Source organism: Candoia aspera, chromosome 8 (assembly GCF_035149785.1).
Source record: "Candoia aspera isolate rCanAsp1 chromosome 8, rCanAsp1.hap2, whole genome shotgun sequence".
Lineage (NCBI taxonomy): Eukaryota > Metazoa > Chordata > Lepidosauria > Squamata > Boidae > Candoia > Candoia aspera.
Window position 1 is genome coordinate 35,179,851 of NC_086160.1, and position 22,749 is coordinate 35,202,599.

General features: G+C 37.3%; 1 protein-coding gene across 1 annotated transcript in view; it reads right to left on the reverse strand.

The window, feature by feature from the left end:
• Positions 1-14,952: 14,952 nt before the first annotated feature.
• GUCY1B1 (guanylate cyclase 1 soluble subunit beta 1) overlaps positions 14,953-22,749 on the reverse strand; it is a 48,291-nt gene continuing 40,494 nt past the window's right edge. The window contains exons 12-14 of the mRNA XM_063309696.1: positions 22,249-22,403; positions 20,001-20,127; positions 14,953-17,545 (exon numbers count right to left, since the gene is read on the reverse strand). Coding sequence (XP_063165766.1) covers positions 17,522-17,545; positions 20,001-20,127; positions 22,249-22,403 — 306 coding nt within the window. The 3' untranslated portion in view covers positions 14,953-17,521. The remainder of the gene's footprint in view (positions 17,546-20,000; positions 20,128-22,248; positions 22,404-22,749) is intronic.

Below are 22,749 nucleotides of genomic sequence, written 5' to 3' on the forward strand. Positions count from 1 at the left end.
GCCTCCCACCAAAGGGATTTTCCTGTCACTTGCATTGTAACCTTTTCAACAGCAAGTTAAAGTTTTGGGGATAATTTAATGATTTACTATCTGTTTTTAGTCCTAATGTTGCTTTATTAGTGTGTTGCATTATTTTTTAGCTGCAAGTGATACTTAAATTATTGTACTGCTGAATTGTTTGCTTTTTTCCTTACATTTCTTTACCTTACGTAAGTAAGTTTGTATTTAATTTATATTTTTATCTAGATATAACTGCAAAACATTGGTCCTTGTTTTATTGTTTTATTGAATAGTGATTGGACAGGATGTGGTTAGTGTATGGTTAAGCATGTCATGTGAACCTAAGAAAAGGATTGAGTAAACTGTGACTAATTATGGTTAAATGGATCATGTAAATACAACCAATATGTGAGTTTGCAAAATAGTCTGTGACTTGCAGTTTGGTATATTCTATGAGTCCCCACATAAGAGGGAAAGCAGAAGACCAGAATCATGTGGCAGGAATCTTAAGTATCCCATTAAATTGTTCCATCTAAACTAGACTAAACTAAATTAAACATCAGCAATACTGGTTTGGTTTTGTTCTGTTTTGCTCTGTCTTTTCCAGTATCTTAAAATAAATTATTCTCGCTCTTAGGCAGTTTGGGTTCCCCTATTGGCCCTTGCACAGGACTTGGCAAATCATAGAAGAGTTACAGTATGTGGAGTGAGCAGAAGTGGTTAGAATAATGGTAGAAGATGTTGCAGAAGAGAACTGTGACCTTGTGGAAGAGCAGGCTGCTTGACAAAACTGCAGGCACGCGCGCTCCTTCCTGTTCCTCCCATTTGAGCCTCTCCCCCAACAGTGTCAGCAGAGTGGCCAGGAAAGTGGCAACCTTGACACAGATGTGGGGGAGATGAGAGGAGACAAGTGTCTGGGCAGTTCTGCAGCTACCAGTGAACGGGGAAGTCCAGCAGCCAAAAAAAAGAAGGTCTTTTTCCTTCAGAGAGAGTGGATGATCCCGAGAAAACAGATGTACAGAGCCCAGCCAAGGGAAAGCATAATTTGGAAAGGTGCAAAAGCTCTATATGTTGGCTATTAAAAAGCCACAACAGTGAAGAGATGTCCCTTTCCAGAATGAATGTGGTGGCAGAATGAAAACTGACATGGAGGAATCAATGTGCTGCACAGATGGATCTCCTTGATGTGTGGAGCATTATGCCTGTACATTGGAAGCTGACTGACAGATTGTAAGACTGCCACCTGAAGAAATCTTTTTTGGTCAGGAACATGTAGATTAAATTTGGTTCATTTCCATATATTTATTATTAATTTTATCAACTTTCCTTTGTATTTTTTTAAACAAGAAAATTTACATTTATACATTTACTTGTGTAGACCTTTTCCTGGAATATGCATTTTTATTCAGTTATTCCTCTGAAATGAAGTTCTTTTAATACCTACGTTTTCTAAAGCAATTAACTACTACAAATGTATGCTCTTTTGCACTCAGATATTGACATGCATCTTTATGCAGTTGCCCATAATAATAGCTGTCTAAAGAACTTCATGTGGTGACAAGGCTTTTTATTAAGCATTATTTAATATATAGATATCTAGATGCACACATTTTCACAGATAACAAGAAGGAAATATGTAACTAAAAGTGAAGTAGATTTAAGCATCTCTACTTACAATGCATTGCCAGCAGATGTCCTACTCATCTTTCTCTTTTAATTCCCAGTATTATAAAAGCATGATAGCCATAGGCAGTGTTTTAGGACTTTTATTGATTTAAAGTCAAAGACCACTAAAGGACTGCTACTACTTTAACCCAGTAGAAGCAGAGTTATGAAAATATAAAAATGCATCCCTCTAATTCCATCAGAACATTTAATAGAGGTAGTCCTTGTTTAGTGACTGCCTGAGATAGCGACCATTTGCAGTTATGACGATGAAAAAATAACTTTGTGACCAGTCCTCACATTTATGATCTTTGCAGGTCTGTAAAGCAAAGGAAAGCTGAAGCAAGACTGGAAGCACAGTTGTGGTTTCATTTAGTGACCATTTTGCTTAACAACTGAGTTGCTGGTCCCAATTGTGGTAGCTAAACGAGGACTACCTGTAGGCACAATTGCTGCTTTTTAAAAGAGGCCACTCTACACAAAATCTTGACTTCTAAGCACTTGAATCCCAGACTTTCAAAGCACACATTTATCATCCAGTTGATCATGTATTTTTGTGAAAGAAAAGTATGTTTCTAAATAGAATCCATGGGTTCTTCAAAGTAACATTTTCAGTTCCCACAGTTTCAGTAGAGGACAGTGAATCTGTACTGAAATCAGTAGAAAATATTACTTAATTTGGGAATTATTTAGGATACAGGTTAAAAAAACAGTGGCCAATATCATAAGGCACTGATACACTGTAAACTGATGGTGCATCTGTACTGAAATGCTTCCTAGCTACTTCACATCAAAATGGTATCTTGACCCTTAGGAAAAAGGGCCTGTTGGAATGCTTTATAGGAAGATACTTTAGTCCCTTGGTCAGTTTACATACTGGATAGAAACCAATCTCTGGAAGTAAGGCAACGGCCACTACCTTAGGTGGGTCAAAAGGAATTATACAAATTCAGGAAAGAAGACAGGATCATGATAGCTCAAAGAAAATACCACTTTCAGAGACTGTGTTTCTAATACGAGTTGCTGAAGCAAAGGAGAAGAAGCTGATTGTCTTTGTGCAAACTTCTCAGAAGCAGCTAACTGGCCATTGTGGAAATAAGATGGAATGCCAATTTCATCCAGCATAGATGTTTGTATGTTCAACACTGGAAATTGTTACCATATCTCAAAATGTTTTTGTAATTATGTATGCATGTTTAAAGCAACGAGCACATATCATAGCTTTTAAGTGCTAAATACTTTTTTTCCCCTGCTCTGAAAATGTTTATCTTTTTAAATGAAATGCAACCCATAGAAATGCTTCCACCACTGGAGCTTTTTAGTTTAGAAAAGCAAAATGGGAAGACATGGCAGAGAATTTTTAGAAGCATACATAGTGTAGAAAAGTGAAGATAATTCTATCCATTCTTGAAAAATAACATTTACTGGAAAATGTTAGGCAGAGAGAGATGTTCCCTCCCCTCAGTTGCTGATACGGATAAGGCAACATCAGTATCTGATGCTTGGCATTCTTCCCAGCCCTGAGAATTCCCAAACATCTGGAGAGAAGACTGATATAAACAATAGCCAAATTGTTATTTGGAAGAAGAATTGTAATCTCTATTCTTTATAGAAGGATCTGCAAACAATCCTGTCAAGTCAGTAATGGTGTGACAACAAAACAATTTTAGTTTTCTTGTTTGTGTTGATAACAATTGACAATTCAGCATTCTCTGAAACTCAGTTGGGTAAGCAAACTCAGTTGTATAAACAAAATGCATGACCTGTATCCTGGAAACCCATGAATATAGACACAGCATTTGAAGATTCACAGAAACCACTGTCTTACACAATGTTCACATGAAGTTTCTTCTTAATTCTTAATACAACTCTGTGTGTGCGTGTGTGTGTACCTTCAAATCAGTGTTGACTCCTGGCAACTGCCTGGACAAGTCCCTGCAGTTTTCTTGCCAAGATTTCAGAAATGATTTGCCACTGCCTCCTTCCTAGGGCTGAGAGAGAGTGACTGGCCCAAGGTCACCCAGCTGGCTTTCTGTCTAAAGCAGCACTAGAACTCTCAGTCTCCCGGTTTCCAGCCTGATGCCTTAACCACTACACCAAACTGGCTTTCTAATAGTACCACTGGGAATGGCAAATTCCCATTCATTAAGGCTTGAAACAGCAAGCGCTTCCATCCCCAACATTCAGACACTCAAAATAGATGTTCCACGTACTGAGCATAGAGGCAGAAGGATCCGTCATGGAGTCCTTGATGGTCTCTGAGCTTGGTTATTTGCTTGCAGATGCTTCATTGCCCATCTAGGTAACATCATCAGTGCTAGTGAGTGTGAGATTTGTTTCCTGCTTATATACAGTAGCTTGCCCTGCCAGTTTCCTCCTTGGTAGTTCCTTGATTATATGCTTCATGTAGCACAGAGTGGTAGGCAGCGGTATTGCAACCGAAACTCCCCATGACAAGGGTTCAATCCCAGCAGAAGCTGGATTCTCGGGTAGGCGGCTCAGGTCGACTCAGCCTTCCACCCTTCCGAGGTGGGTAAAATGAGCACCCAGCTTGATGGGGAGGTGATGACTGGGGAAGGCAATGGCAAACCACCCCGCTACAGTCTGTCAAGAAAATGTTGCGAAAGTAGCCTCCCCCCAAAGGGTCAGACATGACTCGGTGCTTGCACAGGGGACATTTCACACAGTTCCTTGATTAGGAACAGGCTAGAATCTCTTAAGGGTATTGTTTTCTGCTTGATTGATTGTCTGGTGTTAATCCCTGCTTATCTGGGTGTAGGCTGCCAGAGAGGTGTGTTTTTGTTTCCTTCTTAGCTTTTTGATTATATAAAATAATATTTTATTGTATTATTTTAGTGTCTTAATATTTTTCTTAATACACTGTAATATACATTGTAATACATTGTAATAATATGTTATTGTATTATTTTTATTGCATTAATATTTTATTACTATATTTTAATATACAGTATTTTGTACTACATATATTTTAATATATATTGTAATATACATTGCAATAATATTATTATTGTATAAAAACAATAAAAAAGCTAAGAAGGAAACAAAAAGACCCAAACACACCCTCTCTGGCAGCCTACACCCAGATAAGCAGGGATTGACAGCAGACAAACAATCAAGCAGAAAACAATACCCTTAAGAGATTCTAGTCTGTTGCACAGTCTCCGATATTTTGAATTTGCCTGCTAATTGTTCAAGAAAATTGCTCAGATTTTTAAATCAGAAGTTGATTGTCTTTGCCTAAATACTATTCATGTATATCTTATTCCATCTCACGTTTTTGTGCCTCAGATCCCACCGATCTGGAACTGTTTCCAGTCTATGCATAGGTTTTCATCCTGGAAGTTGGACAATTGTTGGTTGTTGAGAGTATAAACATATCTGCCCTGAGTAACACCAACTGCCAATGTTAACACCCACTCCACCCACCCACTCCCCAAATTGCTTGCCCTTTTTGGCATGAATCAAAATGTCTTTCGTTTTTTCACAGCAATTGACAGAAAACACCACCCTATGCAAATACAGCTTTTTTAGCTAAAACTTACTTTGCATGTTCCCATCTGGTAGACATTTTGCTAATGATAAAAATCATTTATGTTTATTGAAGATATTGTACTGAATTTCAAAATCTTTGCATGAATCAGTTGTTTATAACAAGTAATACTTTGTATTACAGGAAATGATTTTTAATGTTTTGATTTATATGTGCAATTTTAATTGCCACATACATACCATTAATTACCAGAAGCCATAGAGAGAGCAAAATATTGCATAGGCCAGTGGGAACAGGAAAGAAAGAATGAATGATACTCTTTGAGCAAAGTAGGAACAACTGTTTCTGTTTCTCTAAATTTATAAACATGAAACCAGAACAGCATGTTATTTTGGTGATATCACTTCCAATTATTTTGGTATTGTGGAATAATTGGCAGGAAGCTGGACTTCTCAGTGATGTCATGAGACTATACAAAACCAAGTCGGATTTTTTCATGCAGTGCTGTGTTAGGAAATATAGTGTACTATTCACCTCCTTTAAGACATAGGCACTCCTCTTTTTACATACCATGAAAGCTTATGAATGAAGTTTAAGCTGCTATATATGCTCACAATAAACAGAAAGGAGAATTAGTTAGAAGGATGTATGGTCTTTAGACTGATCACAAACATCTGTTTTGACCTTGATATTTATTTTCATTTTATTTTATCTTAATGGCTGTTTATGATGCATCCAGATCCAATTCATTTTGAGCAGGGAACTATAGTAAGTCAATGCTACACCAAAGCCTATATTGGTCCTAATAGTTCAACGTTATCTAAACAAGAGGTGAGCCATATGCTACCTGGTGAACTCCCCTCCCCTCCCCTCCTCCCTCCCTCCGTCCCTCTTCTCTTCTCTTCTCTTCTCTTCTCTTCTCTTCTCTTCTCTTTTCTGTTCCAAACTATTTATCTTGAAGGTTGGGTCTCCCTATCTAATACAGTGCTGCAAATAGAAATAATCATTGGAAACATACCATTGTGCTTTGGAAAATCTGGAAATTTTCTAACAGTAAGAGCTGTTGATAAAGGAACTGTCTACCTGGGGAGGCTGTGAATTCTTCTTTGCTGGAGGTGTTTAAACAGAGGCTGGGATGCTTTAGTAGTGAATTCCTGCACTGGACAGGAGTTGGATGATGATCCAAGATCCATCAACCCTACCTTCTGTGATTCTTTAGATCAGAATAGATCTAACATGCCAGACTAAAAACTTGAGTGACTGATTCATATGAATAAAAGAACCACCAGCTTGAAAATTCTGGTAAGTAACACCTATGGTGTAGGTATTATTTCATTTAACAGAGCAAATATCTTTTGACATGGTGCAGATCAAAGTTTTGCTTCAGGTTTTGGCCAACATAGATTTCCTTTTTATTATTATTACTGATCAGATTAAAATAGGCTATTTTAATCCTTTGGCCAGGGTTATTACAAATAAAAATTATTTCCTAATTCCATCAAGGTATCCTGTGGAACTTGCAAGGTTGCCCATTAACTCCTTTTTTATTTGATTTGCTATTGGAGCCCTTGGTCTATCTTACTAGGCAACTGAACTGCACAAAAGCAGTTGAAGGAAATATAAATTGTTATGATATGCTAAACATGTATAAGATTTAATGTATCAAATTCTATTGATATAATACAACAGTTTTGTAAATCAATCAGATTACTTAATTAGTTATTATTGTTGTATTATTACTGTATTTTTCATCCCACCTTTTTAATATATAACTCAAGTCAGCAAACATACCTAATATGCCTGCCTCCTATTTTCTCCAGAACAACAACCCTGTAAGGTAGGGCTGAGAGAGAGTCTGACCCAAAGTCACTCAGCCAGGTTTCCTATTTGTTCTAATATACAGTATCTATGCACATCTGTTAAAATTGGGGGGTTTTCCAAGATGGGGAAAACCCCAAATTTTAACAGATGTGCATAGATACTTTGGGTCAGTCTCTCTCTATCTATCTATCTATCTATCTATCTATCTATCTATCTATCTATCTTGAAATATGTTGAATATTGATATAAGTAAATAGCTAAGGATCCCAACAAGTTTATGGGAAATGATAAATGTTGTAAAACTGAGTGTTACCATAGGATGTAACATGCATGCAACATACATTAGAATATATACTGTACATTAATGTATGTATTATAATAATTACCATGCTAATAACTTTATGGCATTTACACCATATTAGTAAATTATTAAGAACATGTTTTTGGTAAGAACAAGCACATAGATTATATAAAAATTATGTTTATGGCACGGTGATGGTAACTTAAGTTTTATGACATCCACTATTATTACTGGGATTACATTTTGCCTTCTGTTTCTCTAAGCCAGCCTTTCTCAACTTTTTGACCCTGGAGAAATGCTTGAAATATTTTTCAGGCGCTGGGGGAACCCCTGCACATTCATGCTCAAACATAGGCCAGAAGTTACAAAACTATTATATTCATTTCAAGTTTAGGCTAAAAATAAAGAATGAAACTTATCTCTTTAATGTGAAGTTGCCTGAATTTGAAATATTTTTTTAAATGAATTGTGATGTCCCTAGTGACCTCTTGCAGAATCCTAGGGTTCCATGAAGCCCTGGCTGAGAAACCCTGCTGTATGGAATCCAAGAGATCATGTTTAAAAAATCACTATGGCCACAGTTCGTTTTTTAGTTGTTTTAATCTGCACAACTAGAAAACTATTGTGTGACCTCTTCCAGTATCATGGCTGAAGCTTGGTTTCTCTTTTAGTTACAATTCTGTAGTACTCTAGCATTAAATACATATTTGGAAAAGGATGAAAGTACAATTTTTATCTTTATTCACTTAATAAGCCTATATTTTGAGATAACTTCACTTTCAAAATAGTTAGATCTTTAATGGGGATATTAGTACTTTATATCTTCTCATTGCCAATCACTTTTTAAAACTATTAATTATTGCAAGAAGAAACTGGATTATTTGAAACTGCAGAAATGCAATATAACCAATTAAATGTATTTTAATTTCATACTTTATTCTAGATGCATTAACAGTATCTAAAACTCCTGAATTACAATCAATACTGAAATGTGTTTTGTATTATTCTAATGTACAGTATTTCATAGACAGTTAAAGAGCATTGTTAATGGACATCAGTTATTTTGAAGTACTTTAGAATAAAGACTGATAAAAGATCTGGAAAAAAAGGTAAGTATCTTCTTAGGGTGAGACTAATTCAAAATTTATTTTCATACTTACAGAAGTGGACACCTCAGCAACTGTTTAAAAAGAGCTTGCTGTCAACTTCATGCTGGAAGTGTAAAATGCAAAATATGTTACGTACATATGAGATTGCTCCATTGGGTTTAATATCCTCAGGTTTATTATGGCTTTGAAAAGAGTAATATTTATTTGTTTGTTTGTTTTTTGTTTATTTTCTATCCTGCCTTATTTTTATAAATAACTCAATGCAGCAAACATACCTAATACTCCATCCTCCTTCTCTTTTCCCCACAACCACCCTGTGAGGTGGGTTTTGCTGAGAGAGACTGACTGGCCCAAGGTCACCCAGCCGGCTTTCATGCCTAAGGCAGGACTAGAACTCACAGACTCCTGGTTCCACACCAGCCTCCTGAAACCGGCAACCACCTCTCGATGGCACCCAAGCACGCCACAGCCCTCACCGGTGATGATCGACGGGCAACACCACTTCGAGATAAGGAACATACTCGACTCCCGCAAGCAACGAGGAACTCTACACTATCTGGTCAGGTGGAAACACTTCCCCCACCCGGAATGGGTGGCGGCGCACAACGTTAACGCGCCTGACCTGACCAGAGCATTTCACCGGGCATACCCCGACAAGCCACAACCAAGGTCAGCAAGCCGTCCCCTGCAAACCCCCCCCGCAGGCCCCCCCGCCTCCCGTGCCCCAAGGGAAAGGGCCCCCCCAAGCCCGCGACTTGGGTGGACCTCCCCCCCCCGGGACTCACTCCCCTCGCCCCGGGCCCACGAGGCGGTGACAAGCGTTTGCCAGCACCCTCCCCCCGCCCCCCGGCCGCGGGGGAGTGGCAAGCAAGTCAACAGGGCAACCTGGGGGCAACGCCCAGAAGCTATAACAAAGGCGACGCACTTTAAATAAAAAAAAGAAGGGCCCTACCTGGAGCTTATAAGCACCCGACCAGCCACGCCTCTCTCCTCGCCGAACTGCGCCAAACAAACAGGGTGTGGCTGGAGCATGCGCACGCCAGGACGTGACCCGGGCATGCGCACTATGGACACACCCTGGGAAGGCACGTGGTAGAGGGAGGAGCAAAGGGAGGGGTGACAACTACTCCGGCGGGAATTTCAAAAAAAAAAAAAAAAAAAGTGCCGTTTGACAGCTCCACCGGAAAAAAAAAAAAAAAAAAAAAAAAAACCAGAAAACCGGGGGGGAGCACTATTCGGACAGGGGGCAGTATGTCATGAGTGCCGTTGAGCTGAAGTCATCAGCGCAATGGCACACATGACAATAGCAAGGAAACAGGAGAAGGGGCTCAAGATAAGTAGCCATCAACTCACAACGACTAACGGCCAACAGACAATAACTAAACGGATCACGGAGCACACCCAAGCCATCAGCGCCAATACAACGGAGATCGCCCAGCTGACAGCAATCACCGGATGAATAGAAAACCCGATGATGGGCGATCCCGGAACGCCAGCGGGGCCTCACAACCCCTCACCCACCGGCAGGGCAACGTATTGGACAAAGGGGGGTGACGTGACCGCGAGTGAGGGGGCGCTGACCGGCGCGGGGTATTTAAACCCCGCACCGGCGCGCTCCTGTCACTCTCAGCTTTTTTCTTCCGACGCTGTAACTGCGCTGTGAATAAATCAGAGCCTGATCCATCGAACCAGTGTCTGAGCCTTATTCAGAGGCAGGCAGCGCATGACAGTATAAAACGCTGGATTTTATTATAAATGTAGCTAAGCACTAGCATTTTTTTTTATAATGAAAAGGTAGTACAGTATCATACTGGATTTAGTCTTGACATGATATGTGTTTGCTTTCTGCTTATGAAATGACTCTTTCTGTACAATTGTAAAATATATCAATATTATTCTATGTGGTCAGTATAGTATTTTCTTTAAAATCTGGGAATACACACTTGGCCCTTTTTCTTGTCTTCTGTTTCCCTCCTTTTTCTGTATACTAAATTAAAAAATAATTAAAAGATTCAAATGCACTGGATGACCCCATTACAGCATTATATCATCAGTAATATACTCATCCTTATTTGGAAATGAAGATTGGGGTGGGGTTTTTTCTTTTTTGCTGTGCCACTTGTAATTTTAATCTACCTGATCTCTTCACAGCATCTACTGTTGAAAATAAAACTGAATGTGGTTTTCCATAGAACATCTTAAAAGCAGAGAGGAAATGGCTTTTTAAAAATAGAGGCAGATGAGGAAGTGATATTTGCCGTTTTCAATGTCAGGTTTCCTTTCTAAATTTAACTTACACTTTCATACAAAGGAGCTAATGACACTAATGTCTGTCCTCCAAGTAAATGATTGATTTATATATTTATATTTATAAATAGTACTGTAGTTTAGAATTGTCCTGACAAGCAGGAACCACGCCGAGGTGAGGAATGAGTCCCTAGTGTTTATTACTGCTACAGTAGACAGAAAATCCTCCAAACTGAAGAAGCGTGAGAAAACCCCGACAGATAAACCCCCAAATGTCAAGGTGGGTCTGTTCTGTGTCTCTTTGAATGACAGCTCAAATTCTCTCTAGTACGCATGCGTTTTCCCCCCGGATAGGGGCCCTCTCCTGCTCACCATCAGTGCTCATGATAAGAATAATCCAAAACACATTTCAGTAATTGTAATTCAATTACAATTGTAATTAAATTGTAATTCAAGAGTTTTAGATTTTAGCTGCTGATATATCAGCCCTTCAATTTCCTCTACGGATTATATTTTTTCTACCTGTGTCCAATGTCCAAGACATTGTTTGGGAAATCAAAAAAATAGTAACTCCTCCTGCAGCTACTTCACTTTCTATCATGCATTCAATTTAGGCCTATTGCACTGTGCACAGTGAAGTTGCCTCCTCGGTCAGCAACTGCTGGGGTTGGACCAGTAGTGGGACACTAGCGTTTGCACCCAATCATTCCTCCTGAGATCACCCTCAAGCTACCTATATTCTTCTGGCCATCGTCACCTAATACATCATAGATAACATTGAGAAAGGCTCCTTAAGGAGAAAGCAGCAGGGGAGCAGCCAAGTTAAGCCACATGCTCTAGCATTACATTATATTTCTACATGTTACTCTCCACTTTTGTTGCATGCTGTCATAACTGCTGCTACATTGCAGCTCAAGACTGGAAGAAGCTGCCAATTGGCAAGACTGACGGTGAAGTAGATGGAAGAGATGACTACATGGTCTATCTTGTAACACTTCAGGTAGCCTCTGCCCTAAGGAAAGGTGGTGGATGTCTCATTGCCAGTCTTAAAGATTCAGCCAGTATGGTTGGCTTTGGTAGATGAAATGGAGGAAAGAAATCCATTTTGTCCTTTGCTGAAAGCAGAAAATGACCTGACGCTAAGAATTAATCCTGCATTCAGTTCCATACCGCAAACATGTCAGATACATCAATGCATACAAATAGTGAAGTCATGATTAGATTTGTTTTCACAGAGAAAATGTGCTATTTAATTGTGAAAGGCAATGTACATTTATTTAGATTTACACTTTTGTTGTTGTTGTTTATTCGTTTAGCTGCTTACGACTCTTCGTGACTTCATGGACCAGCCCACACCAGAACTTCCTGTCGGTCGTCAGCACGCCCAGCTCCCCCAGGGACGAGTCCGTCACCTCTAGAATATCATCCATCCACCTTGCCCTTGGTCAGCCCCTCTTCCTTTTGCCTTCCACTCTCCCCAGCATCAGCATCTTCTCCAGGGTGTCCTGTCTTCTCATTATGTGGCCAAAGTATTTCAGTTTTGCCTTTAATATCATTCCCTCAAGTGAGCAGTCTGGCTTTATTTCCTGGAATATGGACTGGTTTGATCTTCTTGCAGTCCAAGGCACTCTCAGAATTTTCCTCCAACACCACAGTTCAAAAGCATGACAAAATTATTTTCTTCTAAATAAACCTGCCTAGAATCAACTATTAATGATTTTTTTGGTCCTTTTTGTTATGAAGTGACAACTGAGAATTAGAAAAATTCCAAATGTATCATATGTAACATTAGAGTGCAAAGTCCACCTTATCCAATTCAGAGGCCAAATCTAAAAATTCCAGAAATGGTCTGATCTGGTATGGAACATTTTGGAGGAATTCTAATCTGATTTTTCAGCTGTACTGCTTTAAAATCATTGTTTGGAAGGAATGGCAACATGGTAGATCTTACTGTCAGTGGCCGACTGAGGTGGAATTAACTTGGTATTTAACATAAAATCCAATATCCCCCCTAACTCTCCTGCTTGCCATAATGCTTTATATGAATGCCAAAAGGTTTCTTTTTTTTGTTCATGTTGATGCAGCTACTACTTTACCCTATATAGCACACTGGAGCTTTTGTCTTTTCAGTGACGACCCCTGTAAAACAGCTTAACCCTAGATATTGAATCATCTTCCACCTTGTTGGACTTCTGAATGGATATAAAAACTAGCCTTTGGAAGAATGCATCTCAAGCCTCAGCCTGAAGCTATTTCCATGAAGGTGTTGCCAAGGTACATACAATAGATGTTCAATGTTGGATGTTTTTAAGATCGTTTTGGCATTCCATGAACCACTACAGAAATTTAATAATAAGGGTGAGTAAATAAATAAAAAAGATTAGGAATTCAGTTTCACTAAAGTCCAGAATCAGAGCACAACAGGTTCAGAATTAACAATTCTAGAATAAGTGAGTGGCAACTATTCCATCTCAAAATCTGTACTATGGTGAATCAGATGTATGTGTTTAGTATTGTAATTGTACATCTCTGCCTCTGGCCATCCAGGTGAAGTTGGAGGCTGTGGATGGAGGAAAAAAAGGCTTCAGGTCAACCCTACCAAGACTGAGTAGCTGTGGTTTTTGAGCCCCATGGATCCTGAAATTGGAGAGAACTCATTCTTGAATCAGGGCAGGATTACACTGCCTTACTCAGATTCAATGCTCAATTTGGATGTCCTCTTGGACTCACTGATTCTTCTTGAAGAGCAGGGGACAGCTGTGGCCACAGGTACCTTTGCACAACTTCATCTTGTGCATTAATTGCACCCAATCCTGGGTTGGGAGGGGGGCTTCTCACTGTCACTAATGCCTTAGTCACATCACATTTTGCAATGGATGATTGCAAAATGGTATTTATGGGGAAGCCCTTCAGTACCATCCAGAATGTAGCAGTACAGATAGTTAAGGGTGTCCCTCATTAAGGCCATGTAACAGTTCTATTCCACAAACTTCAGTGGCTCCCAGCAGGATTCATTGTGCAACTGAAAGAGCTGATTATCAACTACAAAGCCTTACGTGACCCAGGTGGTTACTTGCAGGGCTACCTGCTCCTATGGTTATTTGCCCATCCTGTGCACTCCAGCAGATAGAGCACCCTCCAGGTCCCTTCACTGAAACAATGTCATCTTCTTGGTGGCCTTTCCTGCCCCTTAGAGCAATATTCCCTATAGTAAGGCAGATAAAACCTGCCTCTTTCCCTGGGCCCTAGACTCAGGATCAGTAGAGTTCCCAACTGATGAGCTATAGAAGATTTCAGAATTGATTGTATTTTATTGTTTTATTGTCTCAGCAAAATTTAATGAGATACATTGTTTTGTATTAGATGATTACGGTTCTTTTCTTTTTTTTCATTTTGGATGCTGTCCAAAGTCACATGGTCTGAGTTGGGTGGCCATATAAATGCTCAAATAAACAAATATTTATAAAACACAGTAAATTTGGACCAATATTCACAAGCCATTTCAGTTGGAAGTTGTGTTCATTCTCTGATATTTTCCATATTCTTTATTCATTCTGCCCACTTTTTCTCTGGTTTCCACCCACACCTCTATCATTTAATAGTGTTATTTTTAATGGCAGTTCATTCTAAGATGGATGTTTTTCAATCATATTGGCATAAAAGTGGGAAATAGTCTGTAAAAACAATATTGCAGTATATTTATTATTAATAATAACAATATACTTGATATTTCATCAGAACATAATGCAATATGTTGAACTAGGTAAACTTTTATAAAAACCAACTTTATAGCACTCTTTTTTCTCAGATATGGTAGGTTTTATGATTAAATTATATAATCTTTGCTTTGGAAAGCAAAGCTTATGACAAATATGAAAAGCTTATCCAATATATTACACTGAATTTAACATGCATATACTTCTCATTAACTACCCTCTCAAATGCAAGTTAAACTGACATAGATTTTCAAATCTTGCTATTGACTTGGGGTCTGAGCCAAATCAAGCAGTCTGTAATTAGGTCTGAATCAAAACTGTGTTATCCACTACATCCCTTTTTCAGAAGATACACAAACCTAGGATAAACATGTTTCATTAACTTAATAAAATATGAAAGTGTAACCTAAATCAAACAGGCTAAGGTATTGCCTACATAATTCAAGTGCATGATCCTTTATTTCAGTTATTTGGAAAATATCTGCCAAATTATCAGGTCTACCATTAGAAATAGTGCATATTCTGCAGAAATACTCACTTTGAGATTTTTTTTAAAAAATCAAATAAAGCAGGCTGCATATATAATATTAAGAATAAATTGTATTTATTACATCTTTTCAGAAGATTAACATATAACACTAAGGAGAAACAAGAATACCTTGCAAAAATCTATGGGGAAAACCCCTACTTTAAAAACCTTCCTTGTACACATTAACATAACACATTTATACATATATTCTGTCTGTACACATACATCTCTGTATGTGTTTGTGTGTGTGTGTGTGTATGTGTATGCACACAAACACACACATTAAATACTAACAAATTTTATACATAACATTTATATATTTATATATATAAATATACATATATATATTCAATTTATAGACTGCTAACTGAAATGACTCAAGGCAGTGTACAATGGATTAAAAGCATCATCAGACAAAACAAAACAATACAGGATCAAATACAATAACAGCACATTGGAGAATACACTAAAATTTAAATAACAGCCATTCAAGCAGTTCACCAATTGCCTTGATCCAGGGCCTGCTGGAAAAGCCAAGATTTTGATGTTTTCCTGAAGGTCAGCAGGGTCAGGGCTAAGTGGACCTCAGGAGGAATGCTATTCCAGAGGGCAGAAGAGGTGACCGATCAAGTCCCTAAACAGAAAGCTGAGAGAGTGTTCTGACTATGACAAAAGCCAGTTCCAGCATGTGACCAATATGTGACCATCAGTACATATTGGGTCCTTGATGAGGACCCAGAGTCAGGCTCACGGTAGCCATGGTGGCCATGAACTTTTGAGCCACTTTTGAGCCATTTCAGGTTCCACAGGGAGCAAAGGCAGATTGAAGTTTCCCAGTACACGACTCTGGGAAACTGCACTACAAACCCTGTCGTGGGAAGCCATCGTACAGCTCAGGCAGGGGAGCTAGTACAGTAACAACAATCCCAATGGATCCCTAGAACCCAGCTTCACAGAGTCTCACATCCAAAACATCTGGAAACCATCAGTCTCCTGCATGACACCAGCTACTCCACTCTACCTCACTCCCTGGCCTTGTCATCATGATTTATTTATTTATATCTAATACAGATTTAAATACCAAATTAATTTAAACTGATACATTATTCCTACAACATATCTAAACTAAATTTATTAGTTTTGACATATTTGGAATACGTATGAACAATCAGAATGTCATAGAAACACAAGTGCTGTTTACATAATTGTCATGTTTGCACAGGATGGATCTGATTCACCCACATATAAAGATAAAATCCTTTTTGTTATTTTTCAAGCAATCAAATGAAGGCAATTTGAAAGGTTTTATTTGATGACTATGTTACTGACATGTGAAATGTTTTAGTTATGGAGAAACAGTAGAAAAGATACTGTTTTGCAGAACTGCACCATCATTAATTTGGGGATTCCACCCAGATGCAATTTGAAACAGAATTATACACCAGGTTTTTCTTGTTCTTGCCACTAAATGCTTGGAAGGAGAATATAGTACTACATATGAAATGCTATGCTCCCAGGTTTAGAAACCTGTACATGCAGGCATGATCACTTTCAGTGCTCTGTCACAAGTAACGTTATCCAAAAGGACAGGACTTCTGGAAAGGCTACATAATAAAGGACCAGATGTTTTTAAAATCCTAATGTGTTTTGAGAGTTATCAATTTTTACATATCAAAGTGTGCTGGCAATTATACAATTTAACATCTATATACTTTATTTTTCCTTGGATACCTTGTTTTCAAAGCAATGTTGCTGCTTTTTAATTGGTACAAGGGCCCTTTCCATACATATTGGACAGATAAGAATATTCACAGAGCCATGCTTCCTAAATCAGATCAGGGACACAAAAATTTGCCATAATTTTCGCACTTAAAATAGAGCATCTAAATTTTTCTATGAAACTCCATCCATCCCTAACTTAAACATATGCAATATTTAAATCAATAATCTATATGAAAGGTCTGACAACCTTTCATGCATAATATGATTAGCTTTAGAGAAGAAATTGCCATATATTTCCATAAACCTAACATTAAACAACCTAGATTTCTCTTCCATGTAGAAAATGCATATGCTGCATCAGATGACAGCAAATACAACAGTGCAGTGAAGTTATCTGCTAGAATAACTGCAATGTGTCACAACAGCGGATTGGACAGAAACTGATGGATTAGTACACTGCAACTTGTCAAATAATGTCTATAAGTTCTCTGTGTTTATGACTCCTGCTATCAGTTAGAATTTTTTCCTTGGAGAAAGAGTTTTGAGTAGACAACCATAAAGATCATGGTGATTAGTCACTAAAGATGGAGATGAAAAGCACATATGTGAAATATTAGTTATTTTATGATTAGCAAGCGTTCACATGGATTATTTATGTTCATAAATTAGCGAAGGAAGACCAAAGATCTAGAAATACACATTCCCACAGCAGAAATACTATAATATCAAAGGCAACTGAACAAAAAGCAGCAAAAGCAGGAAGGCTTGATGAAGGTATTACTGCTCATTATAGGAAGTGGAGATAGAATTGTAGCAATAGCAGTCATATCTAACCACTACCAGAGCAGATAAATGGCAGGACAGGGTTCCACTCTGTTCTTCTCTCGTATTTCACCTGGCTCAGTAAGCATCATGCGTGACTTCCTTGAAGGCATGCAAGAAAAGTTTGAAAAGTAAGGTGCTGCAGTCTAATAATAATATCTGGCAATTCAGAAATATACTTTCATTTTGGTGAACTCCAGAAATTAAAATGAACTTATAGTCTGAAACATTTTATTCTTCCTCATAAGCCACTGGAATCACTGGTCTGTTTTGCTGCAACCTACTGATATGAATCTGTGTAGTGTCTCAAAGGATAGAGTAATACTTCAGTTAATTCTTTCTTATCAATAATAAATCAAAACATTAGATTCTATTTATTTCAAGGAAGGCTTGGCTAATCTTGTTTACTTACCTTGCAATTGGATAGTTATCATTTACTGCTTCCAAGAATGAAGCTATTTGCACCTGTTACAGTATATATAATAGCTTAACAGTTTACTGTGGCCATGAAAATAGATTTACCAGCCCTTGGTGTTTCCCAAAAACAATAAGCTTCCATCTGGAAAAGCGCATCTTTGTATTTATTTCCAACATTCAGAGTATTAAAAAAAAATCCCACTTCAAAATTGCTATTTCAAGTGTTCCGAAACTCATGTTGTTTGGAGTGTCCAATACTCCATGACTGGCTTTAAGAAAAAGAAATCTCTATAGCCATGGAAACTTGAAGTACATCAGCAATTAAATAATTTTAATTTAAAGAAATTAAAACAGGCATAGAATCCATCCCTTCTACCATTGGTTGCAGCTACTTTAGCAGTAGAAAGAGTGAGGTTAAAAAAAATATTTTCAGTGTCTGAGAACCAGTTTGGATTGTTGCTTCATGGTGAAAGGTGCAAATTAACAGGTGTCTGCTTGGTAGTAAAGATCTAATGTTGCCTATGCATACTTTTTAGCTTTCAGAATGGGTAATACTGTCCACCTTCCCTTAAGCTCTCAGGGAGACACACAGAGAGTGATGTTACATTATATCATAACCCCATTTATGAGGTTTTGTATGATCTCCATCCCCACTACAAGAGAAGAATGTATAGAATATATATCCTATATACTGTATTAGAGAGAATCCAAGATAGAATCTACTGTATCTACCATTCTTATAAATGCTATATATCACTTCCTGAAACAATGGTTTGAGCCCATAGCATATCTGGCTATGTATAACAGGTGACTCCTAATAAGGATGAAACCAGTCATATATTGCCTCCTGGGGGTCAATGTATGGACATTTTTTGTGTACTGTGTTATACGTACTGATTCATATAAGTAAACTGCAAAAATATATTTAGGCTGTTTACTGGCGACTGCTTTCTAGCTGATAAGGGCAAGAAGGGAACGTAAGAACTATCTTTTCTTATGAACTTTTGTTTGTGGGTAGTTTGCAGAACGCAAAAAACACACCTAGATAATTCAGAGCTGCATGCTCTGAAGCATGTTAACAAATGGAAAAAATGTGCACTGCATATGCATTAGAAAGAAACGTTAAAGCAAGATTAAGTGAAATATTACTTTCTTGTTTGGCTGTGTTTAAGCGCTGTACTTTCTGCTAGGCTCAATACTTTGGCTGATTTTGCAGGACAAGGAACAAAACATATACTTAAAAGTTGCATCTACTCTTAGCTAAGAGTTTTAAGCCACTTTTGTACAGTTTGGCTGTTTTGATGCCCTATATGAAAAATTAGTGACGAAGAGGCTTCTTTTGAGTTCACATTGTTTTCTACAGTAGAGCATTCTACGGTTTCAGATTTTGATCCATCAGAACATGGAACACTTGAAATTTTCCAACCAAAGGATCCAACAGCATTTGTTTTATCTGAGCTGTGCATTTAATTGAATTTGCTATATTCTTAATATAATTAGCTAAACCCATATTAAGATAAATACTGTTTCTATTGGCAGAGCATTAAATGCTCTTAATTAAAAAATTGAGACAAGCAAAAATTTTAGATTATATACTGTATATAAATTATATTACAACCTGATTTCATACACACTTTACTCCTTGAAAATAATTTAGAGTTAAGTGTTTTCTACAATGTGGCTGGGCCAAATATTGGGCCTCAATCTATGTGCAAATATATCTTGGTAAAATGGAACTATTTCTGAAAACAAATCTTCCTAAGTGAAAGCAGTATATAAAGAGCTTTTGACTGTAATATGCAAAACAGTAAGTTGTCTGATATTGTTAGGAATAGACATTATATAAATACCAAGTCTAGTACAAGAGGGGAATGAAAAAGATTAAAATTAATGTTTAATCAGTTGGCACTCTCTCAATTTTTCTGAAATACAAATGCATAAAGTCTGGTGACATATAATAGACAGCAAATGGCTGTCCAGATAGCAAATATATTAAGGCAACAATATTTTTTTAATGGTTCATTTCTTCAAGAGGACATCAGTTTTGCAACTAGAAAGCCTGATTTAGATTTCATATATAGTTCTTGCATCATTTTTTGTTTTGTTTTTGTTTTGTTAAACATATTTTGATTAGTCATACCTCTGTCTCTGTGCCCTTTCTGGACAAAAACCAAACTTGCATTGGCTCTTTTTTACCCTTCATAGAAACAGGACCTCTGTGTTCTAGATGGAACTGTGGATCTGAATTTTCAGGAGTCATTAGGCATCTGAAATTAAACAGATATAATTAAGTAGGAGCATGCATGGAATATAGAATTTAAAACATTGAATTCTGGAAGATCTGTTGACGCAGTTCAGGCTGGCTGTGATTCAACAGAAACAAACCTGGAACAGTGCTGGATGTTTCATCCATGAGAAACAGTGAATAGGTTTCTTGGGCTGCAAAAGTTGAGATGACCACCAGAAGGCAGCAGAGAGATGCATAAAACTTTTACTGTTTGTGTCATCTGGATTTTTACAGCCTGGATCTGGTAGCTTCAGTCATAGACTTCTTTACAGCAACCATTTGTCCAGGGGCTATAGGACTTCTAATTAAAAAGAATATGAGGCAGATAGGTTGGCTCTGTTTCTGATCTCCCAAGACATAACCTTTCAATCAATTACTTCCTCAGTCATGAGGACTCCTGTCAGAAAATATTAAATTACATTTATATCCTCAGAAGCACAAACAACAAAAGCATAATTGTAAGTCATGCACACAGCCTTGTTCAGCAGTACAATTGCTTTCACAATAACTGCATCAAATGGGGCAAATTGACAAGATCAGATACCTTTGCAGGAAAATATACTATGGACTGAATCAACAGTGCATAACAGCATGATCAGAATGTACACATACCCCTAAACAGAGCAGACCAACTAACACAGCATCTTTTTACATTTTTAGACACTCTCTGCAAGCAAAAAGCACAACAGAATCCTTAGAGTGCAATGAGGAATGAATGACACCCAAGCCAAAAATTTTCCCAAAGTCAATCAAATCAAAGCAAGCTATTAGCAAAAAGCTTTTGAGAAAAACAATAACCACCAGTAATGTTGATGATGGCTAGCAAGTTTAAGTGTGCAAGTGCATTTTGCTCTTTCTTCTGTTGATTATGGAGCATTCAAAGGCTCTTTGAAGATAAGACACATACTTTATTGCAACAGGCATCCTGAATCTCAGTATCACCAGGAACCAAGAGCATATGCAGAATACATAGACTCATAATACCCTGAAGGGTCCTTAAATAGAAAGGTCCAAGAAAATACAATGTACAATGTCAAAAAATGAATGACAATACCAAAGTAAAACAAAACAAAGGGAGACCACCACTCACTTTCCTATGGTGGTATCTGAGAGTAGTGATAGGCAAACAGATAGAAGAGACACTGAAATCCAGTATCCTCCATTATGCTGAATGCCTGGTCATCCAAAGCCATCATCTGCGTAATAGTACATGTCATTGCTGGTCCATGCACAGAATATTTTGCACATCCCTAGTTAAGCTATTGACAATTTAGTATCCTGGCTTACATTTAAAGATTAAATTATATTTGTCAGAAATTATATTAAATAGACCAACCAGACTATTTGAAAATGATTGTATGATTTCTCTGTGCAACAGTAGGTTTTTAATCTAAACCTTTTATATCAGAAGTCGTGTATTAGTTGAAGTAAAAGAAATTTAAGGTTGTAAACTAGACTATGGTGAACTACTTCCATATTGCTATGAAGAAAACAACATGAGCGTATCTGTATTTCACCAGGAATTTATCTCAACTTAAAAATAAACTTTACTTAGTGCAAACTGAAAGAAAACATCCTAGGAGTAAATTGTATAAAAGCACTCTAAGAACAATTACTTAAAATTTGGAAATAGATACAGAGACATCAGTATAGTTAATTTCTCAATAGAGGAATGGTTGGTGAAGATGGTGGAACTTGCAGTGGCTAAATTTACTTCCATGATTAGAGAAAAGATATTTACATTTATTGCTGACTGGAAACCCCTTATGGACTTTTTGCATGAAACAGAAAAAAAAAATGAAATGATTTTGATGATTAAGGGGGAAAATAGATAATAGAAAAAAATAAAGCTTTTCTTTTTGTAATCAGAGAGAAAGAGATAATTTTATAATCATACTTGTATTTGCTCCAAAGAAAATAAGAAGCTTCTTTAGATTTCTTTATATTTCTTTTCCTCTTTTTTCTTTGCACTTTTTTCTTTCTCTTTTCCTTTTTTATTTACTTTATATTAGTTTTTGTTAGTTTTTACCTTCTTTTTAAAACTTTTAATAACATTTATATAAACGTTTATATATATAAAAAAGTAAACTTAATTTCTCACCTGTAAGTATATTCCGACACATTGATCTTTCCTTTTTCCCCTGTTGTTTCTGTTCTGCTTGTGAGATTCACAGTGTTCCCAAAAAGACAGTAACGGGGCATCCTTTGGCCAATGACACCTGTGACTACTTCTCCAGTGTGAATGCCTATGGTTATCTTTCATAAAAAAAATAATAATAGAAGATAAAATGAGATCAAGTTGGCTTAAGTGCAGTGTATGCAGCACTGAAGATTACATATTAGACTACTGTAGATTAATAGTATTATTAGTCAACAATGGGAAAACACTATAAATACAAAATTCAATATTAACCTTATGCTTAATTTTAACTGAATTAATATTGCAAAGTATATAACACAACATTACAAATTTAGAAGAAAGGTAGCATATCTAGGTCTACTATTTTAAGTTTTCATGTACACGACTGAACTAGAAAATCATTCCCACTGTAATTCCTAAAACATTTACACTTTCTCTAAATATGGCAAGGTAAAGTTATGT